This window comes from Erithacus rubecula (genome assembly GCF_903797595.1).
Source record: "Erithacus rubecula genome assembly, chromosome: 6".
NCBI lineage: Eukaryota > Metazoa > Chordata > Aves > Passeriformes > Muscicapidae > Erithacus > Erithacus rubecula.
This window is the reverse complement of record NC_136688.1, coordinates 41,138,985-41,157,980: the sequence shown is the minus strand read 5'-3', so window position 1 is coordinate 41,157,980 and position 18,996 is coordinate 41,138,985. Positions and strand designations below refer to the sequence as shown.

Below are 18,996 nucleotides of genomic sequence, written 5' to 3'. Positions count from 1 at the left end.
ATCTCACTGCAGAGCTGGACAGTTCCCCCACCAGCTCTCCACATGATGTCACATAAATGAGAGAAAGCTACTTGAACCATAACCTTTGGACTTGTTCCCAAATGCTGAGAGGGGTTTTTATGTGGCTGTATAGGAGCAGAGTGCCCTACAAGTTAGAAGAGAGTAGGGAGAGACCAGGGGAGGATGAGCCAAGACACAGAGAAAGGAGGAAAAGAAAGAATGAATTTTTCTGAGGTTCTGTTTGCAGGAAGGTTTCCTTGAGAACAGAGACCTAATTACAACAGGTTTTTATTTAGTGTAATGTTGCAAAGCTTCAGCTCTAGTAGTAAGGCAACTATACAAAGACACTGATTACTAATCAGACCCTTTCACAATTACATTTACAAAAAAAACAAATGCATACTTATGTAATTGTATGAGACAGTTCTGAATTTGTAAACAGACATCCTTTAAAAAGGTAAATACAAAAAGAGGAAACAATAAACCATTGTGAGACCAATTCACACAATTGAGAAGAAAAAAAAAACCAGCAAAAGTTCATTCCTTATTTACATCTTCATAGGGTGCAAATTTTGCAATTAATTACCAGCAAAATGAGATGTGGCTCATTAAAATACAGCAGGTGATGAGAATCCTTAGTTTGCAGAAGTTGCTCAGTACTTGAAAGCCATGGATTCATAAATACATGACCTATGCTTAAAGAGCTGAGGTCTGGAAGGAACAGAAAGTCAGGACAGAGGCACATGAAGCAAATAAGGACTGAGAAAATGGGTTGCTGAAGATCAAGGCTGAAGTGCACTAACTAAGCTTGGCAGGCAGATCATGATGAACACAGGATGCCTATTCACATAACACTTGGCATCAAGCAAAGCATTAGTTCCTCCTTTCCACAACCACTGAATTTTCTCTTAAGAAGTTCTTATGTCTAAAAACAAATGTTTTGAGAATGAAACTGTGTGTATAAGTTTCAGTTAGGGTAAAAAGATTATTTACATAAAGCTGCACTTTATGAAAATTCAAAGAAAAACAAGCTGTAAAAATAAAATTCAGAAATTACTTTTCAAAACTGTTAATCTCAACCTCCTTTAAAATACTTTGTGATAGTCTTAACCTAGTATTATTTTAGCAATAACACTTTAAAAATACTATGTAAATGGAGAACATTAAAATAATTCATAGCACAAGACACAAATTTATCCTTATATACTCATATTGTTTAGAAAGTAAATCAAACTAAACAGTGATAAGTTTTAACAAATCAAGTAATAGAAACAATTCATAAAAATTATCAAACCTATAAATTGCTTTCTTTCACAGCTTATATGCAACTGTCTAACTTGCCAGATGCTTGGATATTCCCTGATTAAATCATCCATGTACCTTACTTACAAAAAGATTTTATAAACCTGGTAAGCACTTTTGAGTGGTAGAGGTGGCCCTTCTTTGTGGGCTATCTGCAAAGATGATGTTTTCTGTAACTTTTGTGAGCAGAATTCTAATGTCTTGTTCTGGACAGTATTTTTGGCTCTTGTGTGGAAAAAAAATAAAAAAAAAGGTTTATCTTGTATGTCTGTGTACAGTTTCTCTTTTGGCAGTGCTTTGTGAGAAATAGAAGGGGTCCCACAGGGGTTACCACACCCTTGTGTAGTGGAGACATTCCCTGTACGCCCTCCCCACAGCCCGTGCCAGGGGTGACACGAGAGTAGAAGTCTCATGTCTGTGAACTCTGCTGGCTCCTGCACAGACCTGCAGCTTTCCAGTCATGGACAACACATCCAGGCCTGGGGGCTGGAGTTGGTGTGATAATACGGTGATTTTGGAGCTTTCTGGAGCATTTTATCTTTCATTTCTAATAAGGTGAACCACAAAAGAAGTACCACATGAGGAATTTGTAGTGCATAGTGGCAGATGCTTTATTCATTGCTGATAAAATGTGCAGCCAGTAAATGTTTAATTAAATGCTCATTTGTGTTAAACAAGAAATTTTAAAGACACAACAACTATGAAAGAGGATGAGAGAACATGGACACGACAGTCTTGGGAAAAAATCTACAGAATAGGGAATGGTATTATTACCCAAGGTAAGTACAGATATCACACCAAGGCCTTGCTGTGGAACTCAGGAATACTACTGGAACATGTTGTTAGCCTGAAGTAGATGTCAGGATCCTGCACTCTGCTTCTAGATATGCCAGTCAGCATTATGTTCTCTTAGAGGAGTCACTTACACTCTCCAGCATTAGTTTCTCTCTTTATCTTCATTAACAATAATTACATTTTTCCCCTATAACTTTGTTAGTCCTTCTCATTCACACTATGTAAAGTAAAAGGAAAAAAATATCATAAAAAATATAGCAGTGTTAAATCATCATCTAATCCAATCTCTTTCTCTGAGTGAGGATTAAATAGATCTATGGGATTTCAGATCATACAGCCCCCTAAAGGTCTGCAGTAGTAAAGATAATGTCTCCAGTAAAACAATTCTAGTGTTTACTTATACCAGCCATAGGAATATATTTCTTAGAGGCTGATATGAGTCTTGTCTAATCTACTATAATATTATTACTTTTTAAAACATTAGTGTGAAAATGGGTATCTTTCACCTCTTGCAACAACCTTAAAAATTCAATTTGCCTCTGGCATATTTTCTTTCTGGATACAAAAGGCTTTTCACTGACAAGGTTTTCTGGATCCAATGTTTTCTGGTGACCAACAGTGCTGTCCCATGGAACCTCTGCAAACAAAAATCTCTGAAATATGCCAAACTGTAATTCAGCTGAGCTTTACAAAAGTGGCAATTTCTAATCCAGCCTTTGAATCAGTAATGGAAACATGGAAGAGTTTCAGATACAGGATGGATCCTATGGAGATCTCTATTCAATACATTACTTTCTCATTTTGACAGGGTCCTGATGGATGACAAGAATTCTCTGGATGCATCCTACCAGTTCTGTAACTGCCCTTAGAGCATCACTTGGTGCAGATTTGTCAGAACATGAGAACAAAAAGGTGTAAAAACACTTCCCAGAAGCCTTTTTACATATTATTCTTGTTCCATTTAATAACCATATAAACACTCTTAATTTTACTAGTGCACTTTCAGAATGATTACTTATTCTTCATGTCTCCACCCAGTGCCATTTTGCTCTGTGCTTTGGTCCTTCTGATTTTATTTCTGATGCTTATATTACTGTTTTACATGTACCTGCTGTAAATTGATAGAAAGAATTCTTAGTTGCCATCTCATCTTGACATCAAGCTTATGATGCATTCCCACATTTACCTACATTTTTACAGGAAGATAGAGAAGAGCAAGGAAACCAAGAAGATGTATGGAAAACAAACAATAAAATAAGTTCAAATAAGAGGCTGACTCACTCCACATTATGAAGAAAGGAAATTAAAAAAGGAATATTTAGCTACATAGGAGACAGGAATGACAAACATCATCATGAATGTTATTTCTATACATTCCAAATTTATTTCATCTCTATATTCTTTTATTTAATTACAGTACTTACATGTGAGTGACTTTGCTTAAACTGTTGAAGGAATGGGCCTCCAGACTCTGAAGTGTTTCATCTATAGAGATGTAACTAAACACCAGCAAACAGAAAAATAAACAGGTCTGAGACACTGGGAAACCACAGCTAGTGCCCATCATGCCGCTTGATTTGTCATCTCATTATTTTCTCATCCAGCTATGATGACACTCAGAAAGAGCCTGAGAGTGCAGGTTTTAAATCAGATCAACAGTTGCCAGCAGCTACAAGGCATTCTCCCAGCCCTTATTTTCTTCCTTCTCCCTCTACCTTTCTTTGCTTTTTCCATCCTCAGCATCCCCTGTGTTGGTGGCCACCAGCTGCCCTGTTGTCCTCTGCAGCTGATGGAGAGCAGCTTGGTGACACTGGGGCACTCCAGGAGAGGACAAGCAGCACAGGTTAGGCAATGGAAACTGAGCTGAGGCTGTGCTGTGCCAGCTGGCACAGGAGGTGCAGATACAAGGAGTGGGGAGCTGTGTGGTGGCAGTGCCTGTGGGACAGCAGTGTGCACAGGGTGTGAGGGGCACTGTGCTGCACAGGGCAGTGGGCACAGGAGAGTTGTGCTGTGCATGGGGCTGCTGGTAGAGAGCACTGTGGGATGCTCCTTTATCTGGAGAAGCTGTGGAGAAAATGCTTTGAGGAGCTGCAGACCAGGTGTTTGTGAGATATTCATGAATGTGACCCCAAAGCATTGTCCTAAACCCAGAAAAATTGTTCCTTATCCTTGACCTTAAAAGTACTGAATGTTCAATATGTCCTTAAGTCAGCAGAAAAACCAGGTGAAGCCCTTTTACCAAGATTTAGTGTATTTGCATTATTAACAGTGAAAACCAGAAACTTCTCTTGCATTTGAATATCCTATAAAACTTTTGTTTATTCAGTGATGCCTTTCTGACAGGAATTAGCTTTGCAATTAAGCACATAATTAAAATGTTTTTTCTTTCATTCATGTGGAAAAGCAGCACAGGGGAAAAGTCTCTACTTCTGGCTATCAAGAGTACATAGACATGCATTCATTTAAGAGAAACTGAAGCTCTAAAATTTTTGTTTAAACAAGGTTCATAAAGAGGACAACAAAATTTTCTATTCAGTACAGATAAAAAAACCATGTTTATTTGTGGAAATCATATAGTAGGCACCATATAGCAAAATGAACTGCTGTACTTTGAACAGTAAACACAGTATATATTCCCCTGTTGAAACTTCAGAACATTTTCTAGATGAATTAGGAAAACCAGGAACGATCTGGTAATTTTCATAGCACAGTTTTCATTGCACGGAAATTATGGGCTGGGAGAGGCAAATGAGACGTGGTACATTAGAGGCCAAGACATACACATAAAAGTTGTAGTTAAAACACAGGTACTAGTTCCCTAACCTGAAGTTTATATCAAGAAGGTGGGAGTTCATGTTTTGTGGTAGTAGTAATGCTATAAGAAATAGTCAGATGGGCATGGACACTATTTAAATTTAAACTGCCAGTTGGAGCTTTTGGAGCCAAAGAAGGGCTGACACCCTTTTATATTGAGTCAAACTCTGTTCTAAACTAAGTTTATCCTTTTTACATATAATACTATACATCATGTAAGGGATATTCCTCCCTCTCCACAAACACCCCAAACAATACACCATGTATCTGATTAAACTGAGATGGCACATGAAGCTTCAGATATCCAAGAACAATTACTTAAAATGATTTTGGGAAGTCTTTATTTCAATATATCTGGATGAAACTATAAAATACAATAGGGAGGCCATATTTCCCCCAAGTCCTTTTTCATGAATCTTTAATTGGTAATCTTCAGCTATTCAGTCAAAGCTCATAGAGAATTGAGACTTGCAAGGAGCATCAAGGGCAAGAAGAATTCCTCTTGCTACACTAATAATAAAAAGTTGAGCAAGAAAAAGTGGGCCTGTTGCTGAATGAGGTGGCTTTTTCAGTTAGCAGTGGCCAGAGATAAACCTGAGCACCCGACTGAGTTAGAGCCCTATGCATTCTGGTTGGATTGGATGAACAGATTGTGGACTAGAGCCCTCCTGAGGTCCCTTCTCAATTACACAGCTCTGATTCTGGGCAGTGAATTGTGAGGTGGCAGAGAAATCAAACAGACATGCACAGGATCATAGATTATGGGCCAATTACAAAGGAAAACAAATGTGGGACAACATTTTGTCCAGACTGCTGACACCAACGAAGAGTTCAGTGCAAGGGCAGCTGCTGAGGAATGCATTCAGTGCAGGGTGGGTTTGCAGCTGCAGGGTGAGCTCTGAGCAGCAGGAGCCCAGGGCAAGGGGCCAGGAGCTGCTGACCCTTTGATAACCAAGGGGACCCGTGGCACAGGCAGGTGAGGGGCACACTCAGAGGCACAGCAGGAGCCAGTGACCACAGACTCCTGCGGGCTGAAACTGTGAGAGCACAAAAGCACAGGGATTCCTCTGTTTGGGGTCCCTCCTTGGAGGCACCAGACTCGGGTTATTTTGTTATTTAATGATTAAATCAAGCTTAAACTATAAAAAGATCTGGACATCTGAGACTTTGCTATGGGAAAGGTGGGGTCGAGCTGGTAATGGTGTGAACGTGACTCTCACAGTGGCTCCTGGACAGTCAGGCAAGTTTCCTTAACACAGCCACCTTCAACAGGAGAAATGTGGACACAGCTGGTTCTGCTTTTGTGGACTGTATCTATGCACATGTTTGCACACAAAGGAAGTGACACAATGGAAGAAGTCTCTCTCACATCATGCAAATATTGATGTTTTGTGAATGGTGGTGAAAGCCCATTTCTAGTCTAGAAATGCCCCTGGTTTCCAATGAGATGTGCTACAAATCATGCTGGCAGCTGGAAACAAAATTTTAGCCAGGACCAGCAATTGAATATGTTAATCTGTTATGAGTGAAATTATTTCCTGTAATTTGCAAACTAAAAAAAAATGCTTTATATCTTTATTTATCACACAGATTTCAACAAAGTAGAAGTGGTCTTGTTCACGAATGCACAGGATGCCCTCCTATAACTGGTTCAGGTTAAAAACAATAGAATTACTAACTTCAGTTCTAAAATGTAAGTGGTGAGGTAGCAAAGTAACATAAACTTTTTTATTTCATAAGTCTTTATATCCAAAGACAGAATTTTGGAGAAGGAGAGTAATTTTAAACAAAAATTTAAAGGAATATTATCAGAAACTGAACAGAACTTACATCCTAGAGATGTTGGGGAGATTGGAAAAAGCATCACTTGGAATTTTTCTTAGATGAGTCTCCAAAAATCTCCTAGAGAAACAAAAGTTTGGCAGTTAATATCCTTTGGTAAGAACAATTTAACATTAAAAAGTCCTAAAAGCAGTAAAAAAAAAAAAAAACCAAAAAAACAAAAAAAACCCAAACAAAAACCAGCTTAAAAGCAGCTTCAGCTCTGCTCCAATATTTTTGTTCTTATCTTGCCTTTTTTCTGTGTTGCCATCCTTATCTCATTCATATTCCTGTTTCATTATGTGGCTTGTTTTGTTTGGTGTGCTCCATCAATCTAAATTACAGGTTTCTGCATCATCCCTCCCAAGAATTCAGCAGTCAGTGGTGATGATGGACTTTCCAAAACTCCAGAGCATGACCAGCAAAACATATTTGCCCATTGAATTTAATGAAGTACTAAGAGAATTCATTTAATAATTTCAGGCTCCACAAAGATATCCCATCCCTCATTCCGAGCAAGAAACTCAGGTATGTCAACCAAAATTGAATTAGAGCAATTGCATGCTACCTCCACAGAATTCTCCATTTCCTTTGTAATAAATACTACATTCTTTCTCCCCAAACATCTGATGTAGGGGTGGCATGTACCTTACCCATCTGCAGGAGATTTCAGAAAAACCCACAATATTTAAGCAAGATACTTATCCACAGCCAAGCTCTTAACAGAATGAATCTCCTGCAGACTCACTCCTCTAAATAAGAAAGGAGGAGATGCTTTTGAAAATAGCTGTTAACTTACAGTTACAACCTGTTGTTGTTAATCTTTGCTTTTTCAATACAGTTTGGGAATACCCTTACAGAATATCTAGTCTATGAATAGTTTGAAGAATAACCAAGAACAAATTATAAACTTTTCACCTAGCTGCTATTTAACAACAGTTAAAGAAAAAATAAATAAACAAATTAGGATGATTTCCTGATTCTGTTTTGTTTCATAATGCCAAATATCTGATTACTATGATTATATTTGATTTACATAGGCAAATATATTATCTTCTTGAGATTTATCAAGCTTCTGGAACTTGCATACAGAAATAGAACTGTAGAAATAGAGTTTAATAATAACAATATATGTAGAAATTCTTAAAGGTTTTGTCCTGAATTAAAGTATAAATTAAGAGAATGTACATTCCTATAATCCCAAGGGAAGAGTCTACTTCCCCAGCCTACCTTCTCTACTCCATATACTTGTCACAAAAATGAGTAAAGTCTTCTACTTTTCCAACAGTGGGTTGATGTTTCTCCTGACCTCAATACACCTGCCTCCAAACAAGGTCCAGCCACAGGGATGTCAATTGGTTCAGAGGTTATGTCTATATAGACACGTTATTTTAACATCCACAGCAGTATCAGTGATATTACTTCAGTAAGATATATAAGGGAAGTAAATACATATTTTATGTAGTTGCATCTCAATTTTAAAATAATTTTTAAATGCACATCTACGAAACACAATAAGTAAATACACACCACCCAAAGAATTTCAGATTGAAATATTATATATAATTTGAATAATGTAACAAAAGCTTTATGTATTTCAATGTTCTCCACCAATGCAACCATATGGCAATATGAAACAGAGTTTGTCAATTTGAAACAAAGTAAAAAAATTTACATCTTAATTTCATTTTTATGAGAAAATTATAACAGCAATGACCTTCTAGTTTTTATATAGGAGAAATAAACATGACAGCAAAGTAATGGCTAGGTAAACAGCTATTGACACAGTTTCTAGGTTTTTACATCCAATTAAATCCAACACAAACAAAAATATATTTTTGAAATTATTCTGAAATAAATGCATTGTAGTCTTTCAGTGGTGCAAAAATAGCTAGAAAAAAGGCATTTCACGTAGTGATATTCGTGCAGAGCTTACCAGAAGATGATTACCACCTAGTGTCCAATGCTAGTATTACCAATGTGGTACCAATGTGCTAGGGAAAGATTCACACAGCAAAGGAGCTGTAGGGAATCACTTCTGAGTATGCATGACTACATAGCTGCTTTCCTACAACTAGCAGTTCCACTGAATAACAAAAAGTATCCCTCAAAATTGGCTCAGCCCCAGGAAATTAAAGAAATACTAGATTCTTTCAAAATGAAATTGTACAGGTCAGTGTTTGGGACACGTAGGCACTGAGAGTAAAATCTTACTGGTAATGTGTCCTCTTCCTACAAACTGAGGAACATATGGACACTGTCAGACTGACAGGCAAGAATTTAGGTTGGTTACTTGCTAATTTATAGAAAGCACAAATTCCCAATATTGGAGCTTATCCTTGCTTGATTTGTGATCACCCAAAGCTTCTGACTGGATTTGAGTAAAATAATACTTTACAGGAAGGAATGATCCCATCCTCAGTCAGTTTTCAGATGGGCAGGAATGTTGGTCTGCTGGAGGGTAGGGAGGCTGCATGGAGGGTTCTGAGCAGGCTGGAATGATGGGCCAAGGTAACTGTATGAGGTTCAACACAGCAAAGTGCCAGCTTGTTGTGTCCCCTCCCAGCTCCTTGTGCACCTCCAGCCTGGTGGGGTAGTATGAGAAGCAGAAAAGGCTGTGACTCTCTAAGCACTGCCCAACAATAATTAATACATCCCTGAATTACCAACTTGTTTTCCAGCACAAATACAAATCTGATCCAATCCATTGCACCATACTTGGTACCATGAAGAAAATTATTCCAGCCAAAATCAGGCCACTTTTCTGCAACTTTTTTTTTTTTTTTTTTTTTTTATTTGCACCCAGGCCTCTTAAGTCCTTTGCCTGGCATCACAGCTTGAGAAAATGGAGTAGAGGATAGACCAAAGAAGCACTGAAGTGTACCAGACATACAGCAATCCATGGGACCAGACATGTTGCACTTAAGACTGCTGGCTGATATCATTCTGAGGCTGCCCTATCATCTTTGAAATATCATGATGATCAAGAAAGGTTATATCTAATAAAGAAAATCAGCATGCACATCTTCTAGTGAGGCAAAAAGGAGGATCTGAAGAAACACAGGCTAGTGGCTCCTATGTATTTATTTTTTGTGTGCAAGTAATTTTATACATTTGAATGTCCTTTTACAGGTGCCATGTATACAATCAGAGGCAAAAAAATCCTCTATTTTAATCTGTATTTCTATCTTAATAATTCCTAACATTCAGTTTGACTTTTTGACCTCTGCTGAGCAGCTGGCAGCAATTATAGGCACTTAGTGGTTCTCTGATTAAGCACAATAGTAGCCAGCAATTACAGCCTATTCTTATTCTCTTTCCCTGTAGGAGGTGAGCCTCTTCAGATAGCTCTTTTCTGAAATTTCATGGTCCTGTTTGAACTTTCTTTGCAGCAATTTATAGGCTTTTAGTTCAATATTTCAGAAACACAGCTCTTCTCTATTGTAGTTAGAGTCCATTTTATTGCAAGCCATCATAAAATTTTGAAGTTCAGGGTAAAAAAAGTAACAGTACCGATTTTAGGTCAAAATCAAAATTTAGTTCAAAAGTAATGGAATAGGTATGTCTGTGATCACAATTAAAGAAAATATATGAGGCTGTGGTATTTTCATATGGCACTCAGGTGAAGTCTCAGGTGACTGGAAAGGGGGAAGCCTTGTATCCATCTTTTGAAAGGGTAGAAAGGAGGACTGTGGTCACCATTGATTGGTCAATCTCATCTCTGTTCCTGGGAAGATCCTCCCAGAAGATAGGCTAAGGCACATGGAGGACAGGGAGGTGACTGGGGACAGCCAGCACAGCTTCAGCATGTCCTGTCTGACCAACACAGTGGCCTTCCCTGATACAGGGACTACATCAGTGAATAAGGGAAGGGCTACAGTTCTTTATCATTTTCTGATTTATCTGGCCTTCTGTAAAGCGTTAGGCACAGTGCCCCACAACATCCTTCTCTCTAAGTTGGAGAGAGATGGATTTGATTAGTGAAATGTTAAATAAGAAATTGGCAGAATGGTCACATTCAGAGCATTGTGGTCAATGGCTCAGAGTCCAGATGGAAACAGTGAAAAGTGTTGTGCTTGTGCCCAGCAGAGAATGGTATCTTTATCACTTAGATAAACAGCTGGGTCAAGTGAATCTTCAGCAAATTAGTTGATGACACAAAGCTTAGTGATGCAGTTGATACACCTGAAGGATGGAATGTCATCCAGAAAGACCTGGACAAGCTCAAGAAATAGGCCCATGGAAATCTCGTGTAGCTCAACAAGAACAAATGCAAGGTGCTGCACCTGGGTCAGGCAGCCCCCAGCACCATCACAGGCTGGGGATGGACAGGCTGGAGCAGCCCTGCTGAGGACTGGGAGTGCTGGTGGGTGAGAGAGAGGCTGGACAGGAGCCAGCAACGTGCACTTGGAGCCTGCAGAGCCGAGTGTGTGCATGCCAAGCCGCCTGGGCAGCAGAGCAAGGGAGGGAATGCTGCCCCTCTGCTCCAGTGAGACCCCACATGGAGTGCTGCATCCAGGCCCAGAGAACAAAGCACAGAAAAGATGTGGAACTGCTGGTGTGGGCTCAGTGGAGAATCATGAAGATTATCAGAGAGCTGGAACCCCTCTCTATGAGGAAAAGTTGAGAAAGCTGGGCTTTTTCAGCCTGCAGAAGAGAAGCTCCATAGACACTTTATTGCAGCCTTTCAGTAATTAGAGAGGCCTTCTAAGAAGTTTGGGGACACACTTTTAAGAGTGCCTTTTGGAATAAGCCAGGGTGTTATGATTTTAAATGAAAGATGGTCAATTCAGACTAGATATAAAGAAAACATTTTTACAATGATTGTGGTGAATCCAGGCACAGATTGCTCATAAAAATGGTAGATTAATCATCTCTGAAGCATTCAAGGTCAGGCTGGATGGTACTCTGACCAACCTGATCTACCTAAAGATGTCCCTGCTCCTTGAAGAGGCAGTTGGAATAGATGATCTTCCAAGGTACATTTCAACTCAAACAACTGTATGATTCTATGCTAAATTATAGTATTAGGTTTCATTTCAATTACCTTTACTGGCTATTTAGCCTCTATATTTATGTATCTACTTTTTTGTGAGAAAAACATAGCTCAAAATTTTCATGTTGTGTGATTCAACCTTTCTTCACAGAGTGCCATTTAAAACGCCTGTTTCTTTAGATCCAGACAGATTACACCCACTGGCTGGAGTTCAAGAGAGAACTAATCTTCTTTTAGTATGTGTCAGCAGCTAATTGCCTTCATTTAGGCTTAAATTGTAATGTTTACTGTAGCTGCTCTCATTGCTTCAACTTGAGTCCATAGCATGGCACTTTGCAAAATCCCGAGTATCATTTTCCAGTGACTTGGGTAAGGTATCAGGGCACTGGCTGGATTGCACAATCTTGAACAGAATAGAAGCTGTTGACATAAAATGGCCTTTTGCAGATGGCTCACTTCTCATTTTTGAGTAAAACAAGCTACTTTTTTTCCTCTCTAAATTTTGGCTACCACATAGCTGCCACCCAAGTGTGGTTAACAAGCTGCTATGCTATTAGCAGCTTCACAATATATATTGGGTTTTTTTTTTGAGACTCTTTATGTGTATTCTGTGAACATGAGGATATGTAGTGGCTGAGTCCAGCAGAACACAAAAGCGTATTTAAAGTTGAGATTTTAGGGAACTGAGACTGTATCTCATTTTTCTTATTTCTGTTTTGGAAGATTATCATTTCACAGTTGTCTCTCTGAACTGCATATTGGAAGGTTCAGTCACACTTGGTGATGAAGGCAGATGATTTAGACATTTTTAAAATACTTCCTGAGACAGTTCTGTTCTCAAAATATAATCACCATTTATAGACTCTTTTGAGGTTTTATAAACCCATGTTAAGGAAAACATCTCTTGATTTTGCAAATATATAAACAGACTGTATGAGTCATATTCATGAAAAGTTGCCCTCTTAACTGATTAGCTATTTGCAAAAACACCTATTCCTTAGCAGCCACATGGATTTTTATTTTTTTTTTTTTAATATGTAAGCTTTTTCATTCCTTTTACAGATGTATCAATAAGCTCAGTTTCCCAGTTCAAGAGAAGGCTGTTGTGTGCCTCTGAAATGTAATGGGTTGGAAATGTTATGTCAAAAGGAAACACTGTAATGAAAACTGACTCCAGTAGCAATTCAATATTCAGTGTAGTGGAACACTTACAGAATCAGTCTGCTAAACCACTGTTGAAATCAACTCAAAAAATAAGAGATTTTAAACTCTGACATAAACTCTTTTGCTACTATGATGATCAAAACTCATCATGTTCTCAAACAAGGAAATTATACAAATGAATTTCTACTGCCTTATCACCAGTAAAAATGTGTGATATTCTCACTGAGGTTAATCTCTTCACAGCATTTACAAAATAACTAGTTGCAGTCCTTCTGCTTTCTTTTGAGCAAGCTATGTGTGTAGTTAAAAATGCTGAAGTGATGCTTGTTTCTACCAGGAATGGCAACAGCTTTTTGGCTTGTGCTTGTACAGTTCCTAGCACTTGATGGGTTTCTGTGCCACAACAGGAAATTTAAACGTTCCAAATGAACAAGAAGCTTTACCTATACAATGAATGATAAGGAATGAAAGAAAATATTGTATTCAGTGTTCACAATATATAATTTTGATCTTTAGCAGTTTCTCTGCTCCCTTAGTCCCTCATTCCTGTTCATCTGCTCACTTTGAGTTGCCCTGTGCATGTACAGTAAAGCACTGCACAGTTTGTAAATTACTTCAAGAACCCTTAGAACAGTGCTACAATTTACCATTGGGATTATGAACAAATCCTTTCACTTTAACATTTCACTTTAACTGAGACAATAATACATACTAATTTTTGGACCAGGTGTATTGGACCAATGCATGTCAGATGCAGGATTGTTTTATGTTAACAGCAGGATTATAGAAGCAGCACCCTTTCTAAAATATGTAGGTAAATGTAATAAAAAGCACAAGAATTGACAAGAAAGTATAGTTTTATGTAAAATTTGGTATTTAGGAAACATTTTATGTTGCAGCCATGTACATACAATTATTGAAATCATTGCCTGAGAGACAATTGATAAAATGATTTCAGGGGTTTGGTAAGAATAATGGTGTTTGGTAAAAAAATAATTAATTATTTTAAGAAGGTTCAGATCTGGCTTTGTCTTCAGAAATAGTCACATGATTTTACAAATGAAAATAGCTAAATATTTTTTGGAAAATGAATTAATTGCAACTAAAACATTATTCCAAAATGTGTAGCCATTCTATATTACTTACAGAATATATAGAATATATGGGCATTAATCAAAAGGAAATATCCTACCTATGGCAAATACACTGGAGCAAATGCAGAACTGTAGCTTAATAGCCAGTGTAAAGACCATATTCTTGAAGACTGTACTAGTTTTGTGTCTATATATATACCTATTTATTTATATTCCACTGTCCTTGCCTAACATCCTCTTGTTCAATTTCAATCAAGTTTGATTATGTTGATATTAAAATAGCACCTGGGTACAGGATAGAAACCTTATTAACAAGGGAAGGGAAGGGAAGGGAAGGGAAGGGAAGGGAAGGGAAGGGAAGGGAAGGGAAGGGAAGGGAAGGGAAGGGAAGGGAAGGGAAGGGAAGGGAAGGGAAGGGAAGGGAAGGGAAGGGAAGGGAAGGGAAGGGAAGGGAAGGGAAGGGAAGGGAAGGGAAGGGAAGGGAAGGGAAGGGAAGGGAAGGGAAGGGAAGGGAAGGGAAGGGAAGGGAAGGGAAGGGAAGGGAAGGGAAGGGATTCAATTATTTTAATAATTGAATGCAGGAGATGTAATGCACACTGAATAAGAAGCAAAACTTTATTAATTTTATTGTCAAAAGAAAAATAATTAAAAGCAACTAGAAATAGATTTATAAAATGAAAATGATTGAGAAGTGCATTGAAGTGATGCTGGGATAGTGATACCATGTGAATATGTCATCATAATGATGACAAGTAGCATATTACAATAGCTCAAGAATTATGATGCAATTATATATTTGGAAAAATGTTCAGTGATGTTTTGGTGATCTGTATGTATAAGTAAACTAAAAAAAAAATTAAAAAAAAAAATCTTACACTGGAAAAAGGACATCTCCAAGATCAATATCTGTGCATTCAGGCATTCTGAATAAGCACCTGCATTAACCATATTTGGATAAATAACAGTTTAAAATAAACACACTTTTCTGGCTTAAGTTGTGTCACTTTTCTATGAGAAGAGTTAGAAGTAAACATTTATTGGAATTTCTTATAAGCATATCTTAAAAAAAAGGTTTTCCCCATTCTCTTAAAGTAGGGTGGAGAAATGAGAACACTTCTGACTGAATAATCAGAACAAAACTTTAATTGGAGTTTCAAGATCCTGTGTGCTGAAAAGAGCTCATCATCTCCAAAGGCTGGCAAAGTGTCCCTACACTCACCAGTCTCTTAGTCCTACAAACCCTACAAAACTGAATAGCCACACAAAAAAGTTTTTAAATTGGCAATCTTGAGGTTCACATGCTACCACCAAGAAGCAGAATTACTTTGCCTAAAGTAACAAACTTGCTGCATTTAGGGAAAATTGTAGAGAGTTTCAACATAAAATGTGCAGATATGTACAGCTACATATTTCACCTCAAAGAAGTGTTCATTTGTTCTTAAGGTTAGCAGAAACTTCAATTATTTTGGAATCTCTTTGATTCAGAACTGCTGCCTATTATATGGCAAAAGGATGAAAACATGATGGAATCAGGGGCACACACTTTACAATCCCTCACGAAATTCTGTGTGTTAACTGCCATGTGCAAACAATCCAGTTTGAAGCATCTGAAAGCACTCTGAACAAAAAACACATAGAGGTAACTTATGACTCCAGTTCAACATATAGAGGGAAACAATATTAAGACATTTGCAGAGAGCAAGAGACTACAGGATCAGGTACAGTCACCAGACTTCAGCAGCTCAAATAAGAGAACAGTAGGAAAACAAGCATACTTTATCCAGAGAGAAAATTTCAAACTGAAGTAAAAAAACGTGGTGGTTTTTTGTGTTTGATTAGGTTGTGTTCTGTTTGTTTGTTTGTTTGGTTGGTTGTTTGTTTGTTTGTTTAGGGGGGTTGTGTGTGAAAAGAGCTCTGTTTTCCTTATCTCCTCAGATAATTCTCCCATTTGCTTTCAAATACAAGACTATGCAGCACATGTTCTACTGCTTCTGCCATACACTATAAAATCACAATTGCCACTACGTGGAATATTTTCTTGATATGCTAGGGAGTAGATTCCTTGAGAAGTTTGCAATGGACACTCTAATAGGAACACATGATTAAACTTCATGCCAAATAAAGAGAAAAATATTTCTCAGTTGTTTTTGTTAATTACTTTTCCTAAGGAAATAAGATCTTCACAGGGTGTTTTTTCTTTTCAAAACAATGGCTTATTATTTTACAGTCCCCATTACTACAGGTGTTTAAAACATTAGAATTCCAGTGGCCAAAGTGCTTTATTTGTGGAGCTGTATATGGAGAGGTACTTCTTAGCCATCAAACCAGCACATTTCAAGGAAAGCATCAAATTTAATTATGTGATCTCATTATTTCTATTAACTATATTAAATGCCTGTACAAAGGCATTTTCTCTTATAAACTGAAACTGCTATATTTTCTAACTTGTCATGGTAGATTTCAAAGAACATAATAATTGATGCATGGCATAAATTTACTGGAATTTCAACCTAAATAAACTGTGTATATAAAAATATAACAAAAAAACTTTTATAATTTAAAATCTTATTAACTGAAATAGTGCAGTCTAACCATTAAAAAAATTAAAGGCAAGCAAAAATAATGGAATTAACAAATATATTTTTATTTCTTTCTAGGCAAGTGACCAATTTAAGCTTTTACTTTCAGTGTTAAAAAATCTGAGAAGCATTCAGATAAGTTCAAATAATTTAATTCTTATTTATAGAAGGTCCTGAGAATCATTATCAAGACATAAACCAATCAATCTGTTACTGTTTTACCTTGCAATTAAATCAACTGAGTTTGAGTTCATTCACTTTATTAGAAAGTAATCTATATTTACAAATGGACCTTCCCACTGAGATTATAAAACTTTTGTATCTCAAGAAACAAAGAAAAGCCAGGAGTGATTCATCTGCTCAATTTTAGCCAACAGGTGCCATTTCAGTCTCACTGCAGTATTTAACTGACAGATATGACACAAGCTGCTCATCTGGGTTGGCAGCAGGAACCCAGACAAGATATTCTAGCATGCCTGTAATGTACCAAACACTTAGGCTGAGGTACCTGAATCACTCTATCACTTTGGCAAGCTCTAAATTTGCTGCTTTATCCCATACCCACACTCTCATCTGAAGTACTCTGTCTCCCAGACAGTATACTTGGATTCTCAATTCCCATGAGCTGTTTTCCCCGGCTTTGACAAAGAAGCTGAAAATGCACAGAGGATTTTATAGAACTCTTTGTGAGGCAACACATCCAACTCCTATTAGTTTTTAATCACAAAATTGTGTTCGATCTACCTTTCCTTCCCCTCACCCCCTTGCCACACAGAATCCAGCCTACTGCTCACTTTGCCCACAAACAGCCCAGTTACTTATTTTCCCATGTTTTACACAGACCTCTTAAGATCCAGTGAACCATCTCTTCACAGCCCTTTAAGGTTTGAGAGCCGCTTTTCCTACCTCCTCCTGCCACACGCAGTCTGCCGTTCCTGCTATCCCGCACCGCCCAGGTGACCTGCAGCACTTCTCCCCTCTCACCACTTCCTCATCTCACAGGACAGTAGCTCAGAGCATCTCCTGTCTGAAAAGTATGAATACTCACAGCTGGCTTCCCTAAACAATCCCAATGTACTCACAGGGTCTGGGTGTCCTCCGGAAGGCTGGGAATAAAGTAGATGTCCCTGCAAGTGATTTTGTACTCCTCCCAGTCAGAGCACTCGCAGAAGGCTGAAGGACACCTCTCTATACCCTGGCTGCACAGCACCAGCAGCAGCAGCAACTGGAAGGCTGCCGTGAGGCACAGCATCTTCCGCCGTGCGCTCCCGCTCTGCCTCTCGCTTCTCGGGAGAGCCCAGAGCGGCGGGGGCACACAGCACGCTGCCCCGCCGGAGAAGCTGCCGGGAAAGGCGGCACCTGTGCGGGACAACGCCGCCTCCTCACTCAGCGGGGTCAGGAAAGGTCTCAGCAAGCCCTGCGCGCCCTCGCCATCGGGCAGGGTCCCTCTCCTCGCCCCGGCCCCGCGCCCATCCCGCCGCCCATCCTGGACCTGGTGCCCCGCTCCTCCGCACCCCTCCCGCGGGGTTCCCGGGACCCGTTCTCGGGCAGCGCCGCTCCGGTCCCGGGACCCCGCCGCTGCCTTATCGGGACCCCGCCGCTCTATTCCCGGGACCCCGCCGCTCTATTCCCGGGACCCCGCCGCTCCCCTTCCCCGGGACCCCGCCGCTCCATTCCCGGGACCCCGCCGCTCCATTCCCGGGACCCCGCCGCTCCCCGCTGTCCGCCCGCAGCCGGCGGATCCGGCGCAGCCTCGGGCCTCCGGGGCCGCTGCCGGGGCCGCTCCGGGACTGCGCGGGGCGAGCAGGATCTCTGCCCTGCCCTGCCCTGCCCTGCCCTGCCCTGCCCTGCCCTGCCCTGCCCAGCTCTGCTCTGCGGCACCGGCCGGTCCAGCCGTTTTCAAAGGCAGCGGCGAAACATCGGAGCCCGGCCATTCCTCCTGGCGTCTCTGCAGACAGGAACAGGAGGAACGGGGCTGAGTAAGAGCCATACTAACTCACCTGTGGAAGCAGTGAAGTTAAAGCAACCTTTACAACAAGCAAAAATTAACTGCAAGTTAGGTATGCACTTAATGGTAAGCAGCCAAAAAAGCACTGAAAATTCAAAAGAGTGATTTTGAAAATGACAGGCAAAGGAGGAGAGAGTAGTATTTCCCACATTATCAGATGATAAAATCCATTCACCAAAGGAAAAAAAATGGAGGAAAAATCTAATCTTGACAAAAACAAAGTGGAATTATTGACACCTTAAGTAGGTACACCACAAGAAAAATGTCAGCATAAATGTGTGTAAGCTTCAGAGGAGGAAACTTTAAAATGTAACCTATGCACAGTATAAATTAATTACAATATTCTCAGATAAATAGTCCCCCTCCAGCTACATTAGAGTTATTAAATGTTTTGAGTACATTGGATACAATTTCGATAAAACT

General features: G+C 39.3%; 1 protein-coding gene across 1 annotated transcript in view; it reads right to left on the bottom strand.

Moving 5' to 3' along the window:
- TSHR (thyroid stimulating hormone receptor) overlaps positions 1-17,849 on the bottom strand; it is a 39,546-nt gene extending 21,697 nt beyond the window's left edge. The window contains exons 1-3 of the mRNA XM_079309905.1: positions 17,648-17,849; positions 6,742-6,813; positions 3,522-3,596 (exon numbers count right to left, since the gene is read on the bottom strand). Of these exons, the coding sequence (XP_079166031.1) occupies positions 3,522-3,596; positions 6,742-6,813; positions 17,648-17,817 (317 nt within the window). The 5' untranslated portion in view covers positions 17,818-17,849. The remainder of the gene's footprint in view (positions 1-3,521; positions 3,597-6,741; positions 6,814-17,647) is intronic.
- Positions 17,850-18,996: the final 1,147 nt, after the last annotated feature.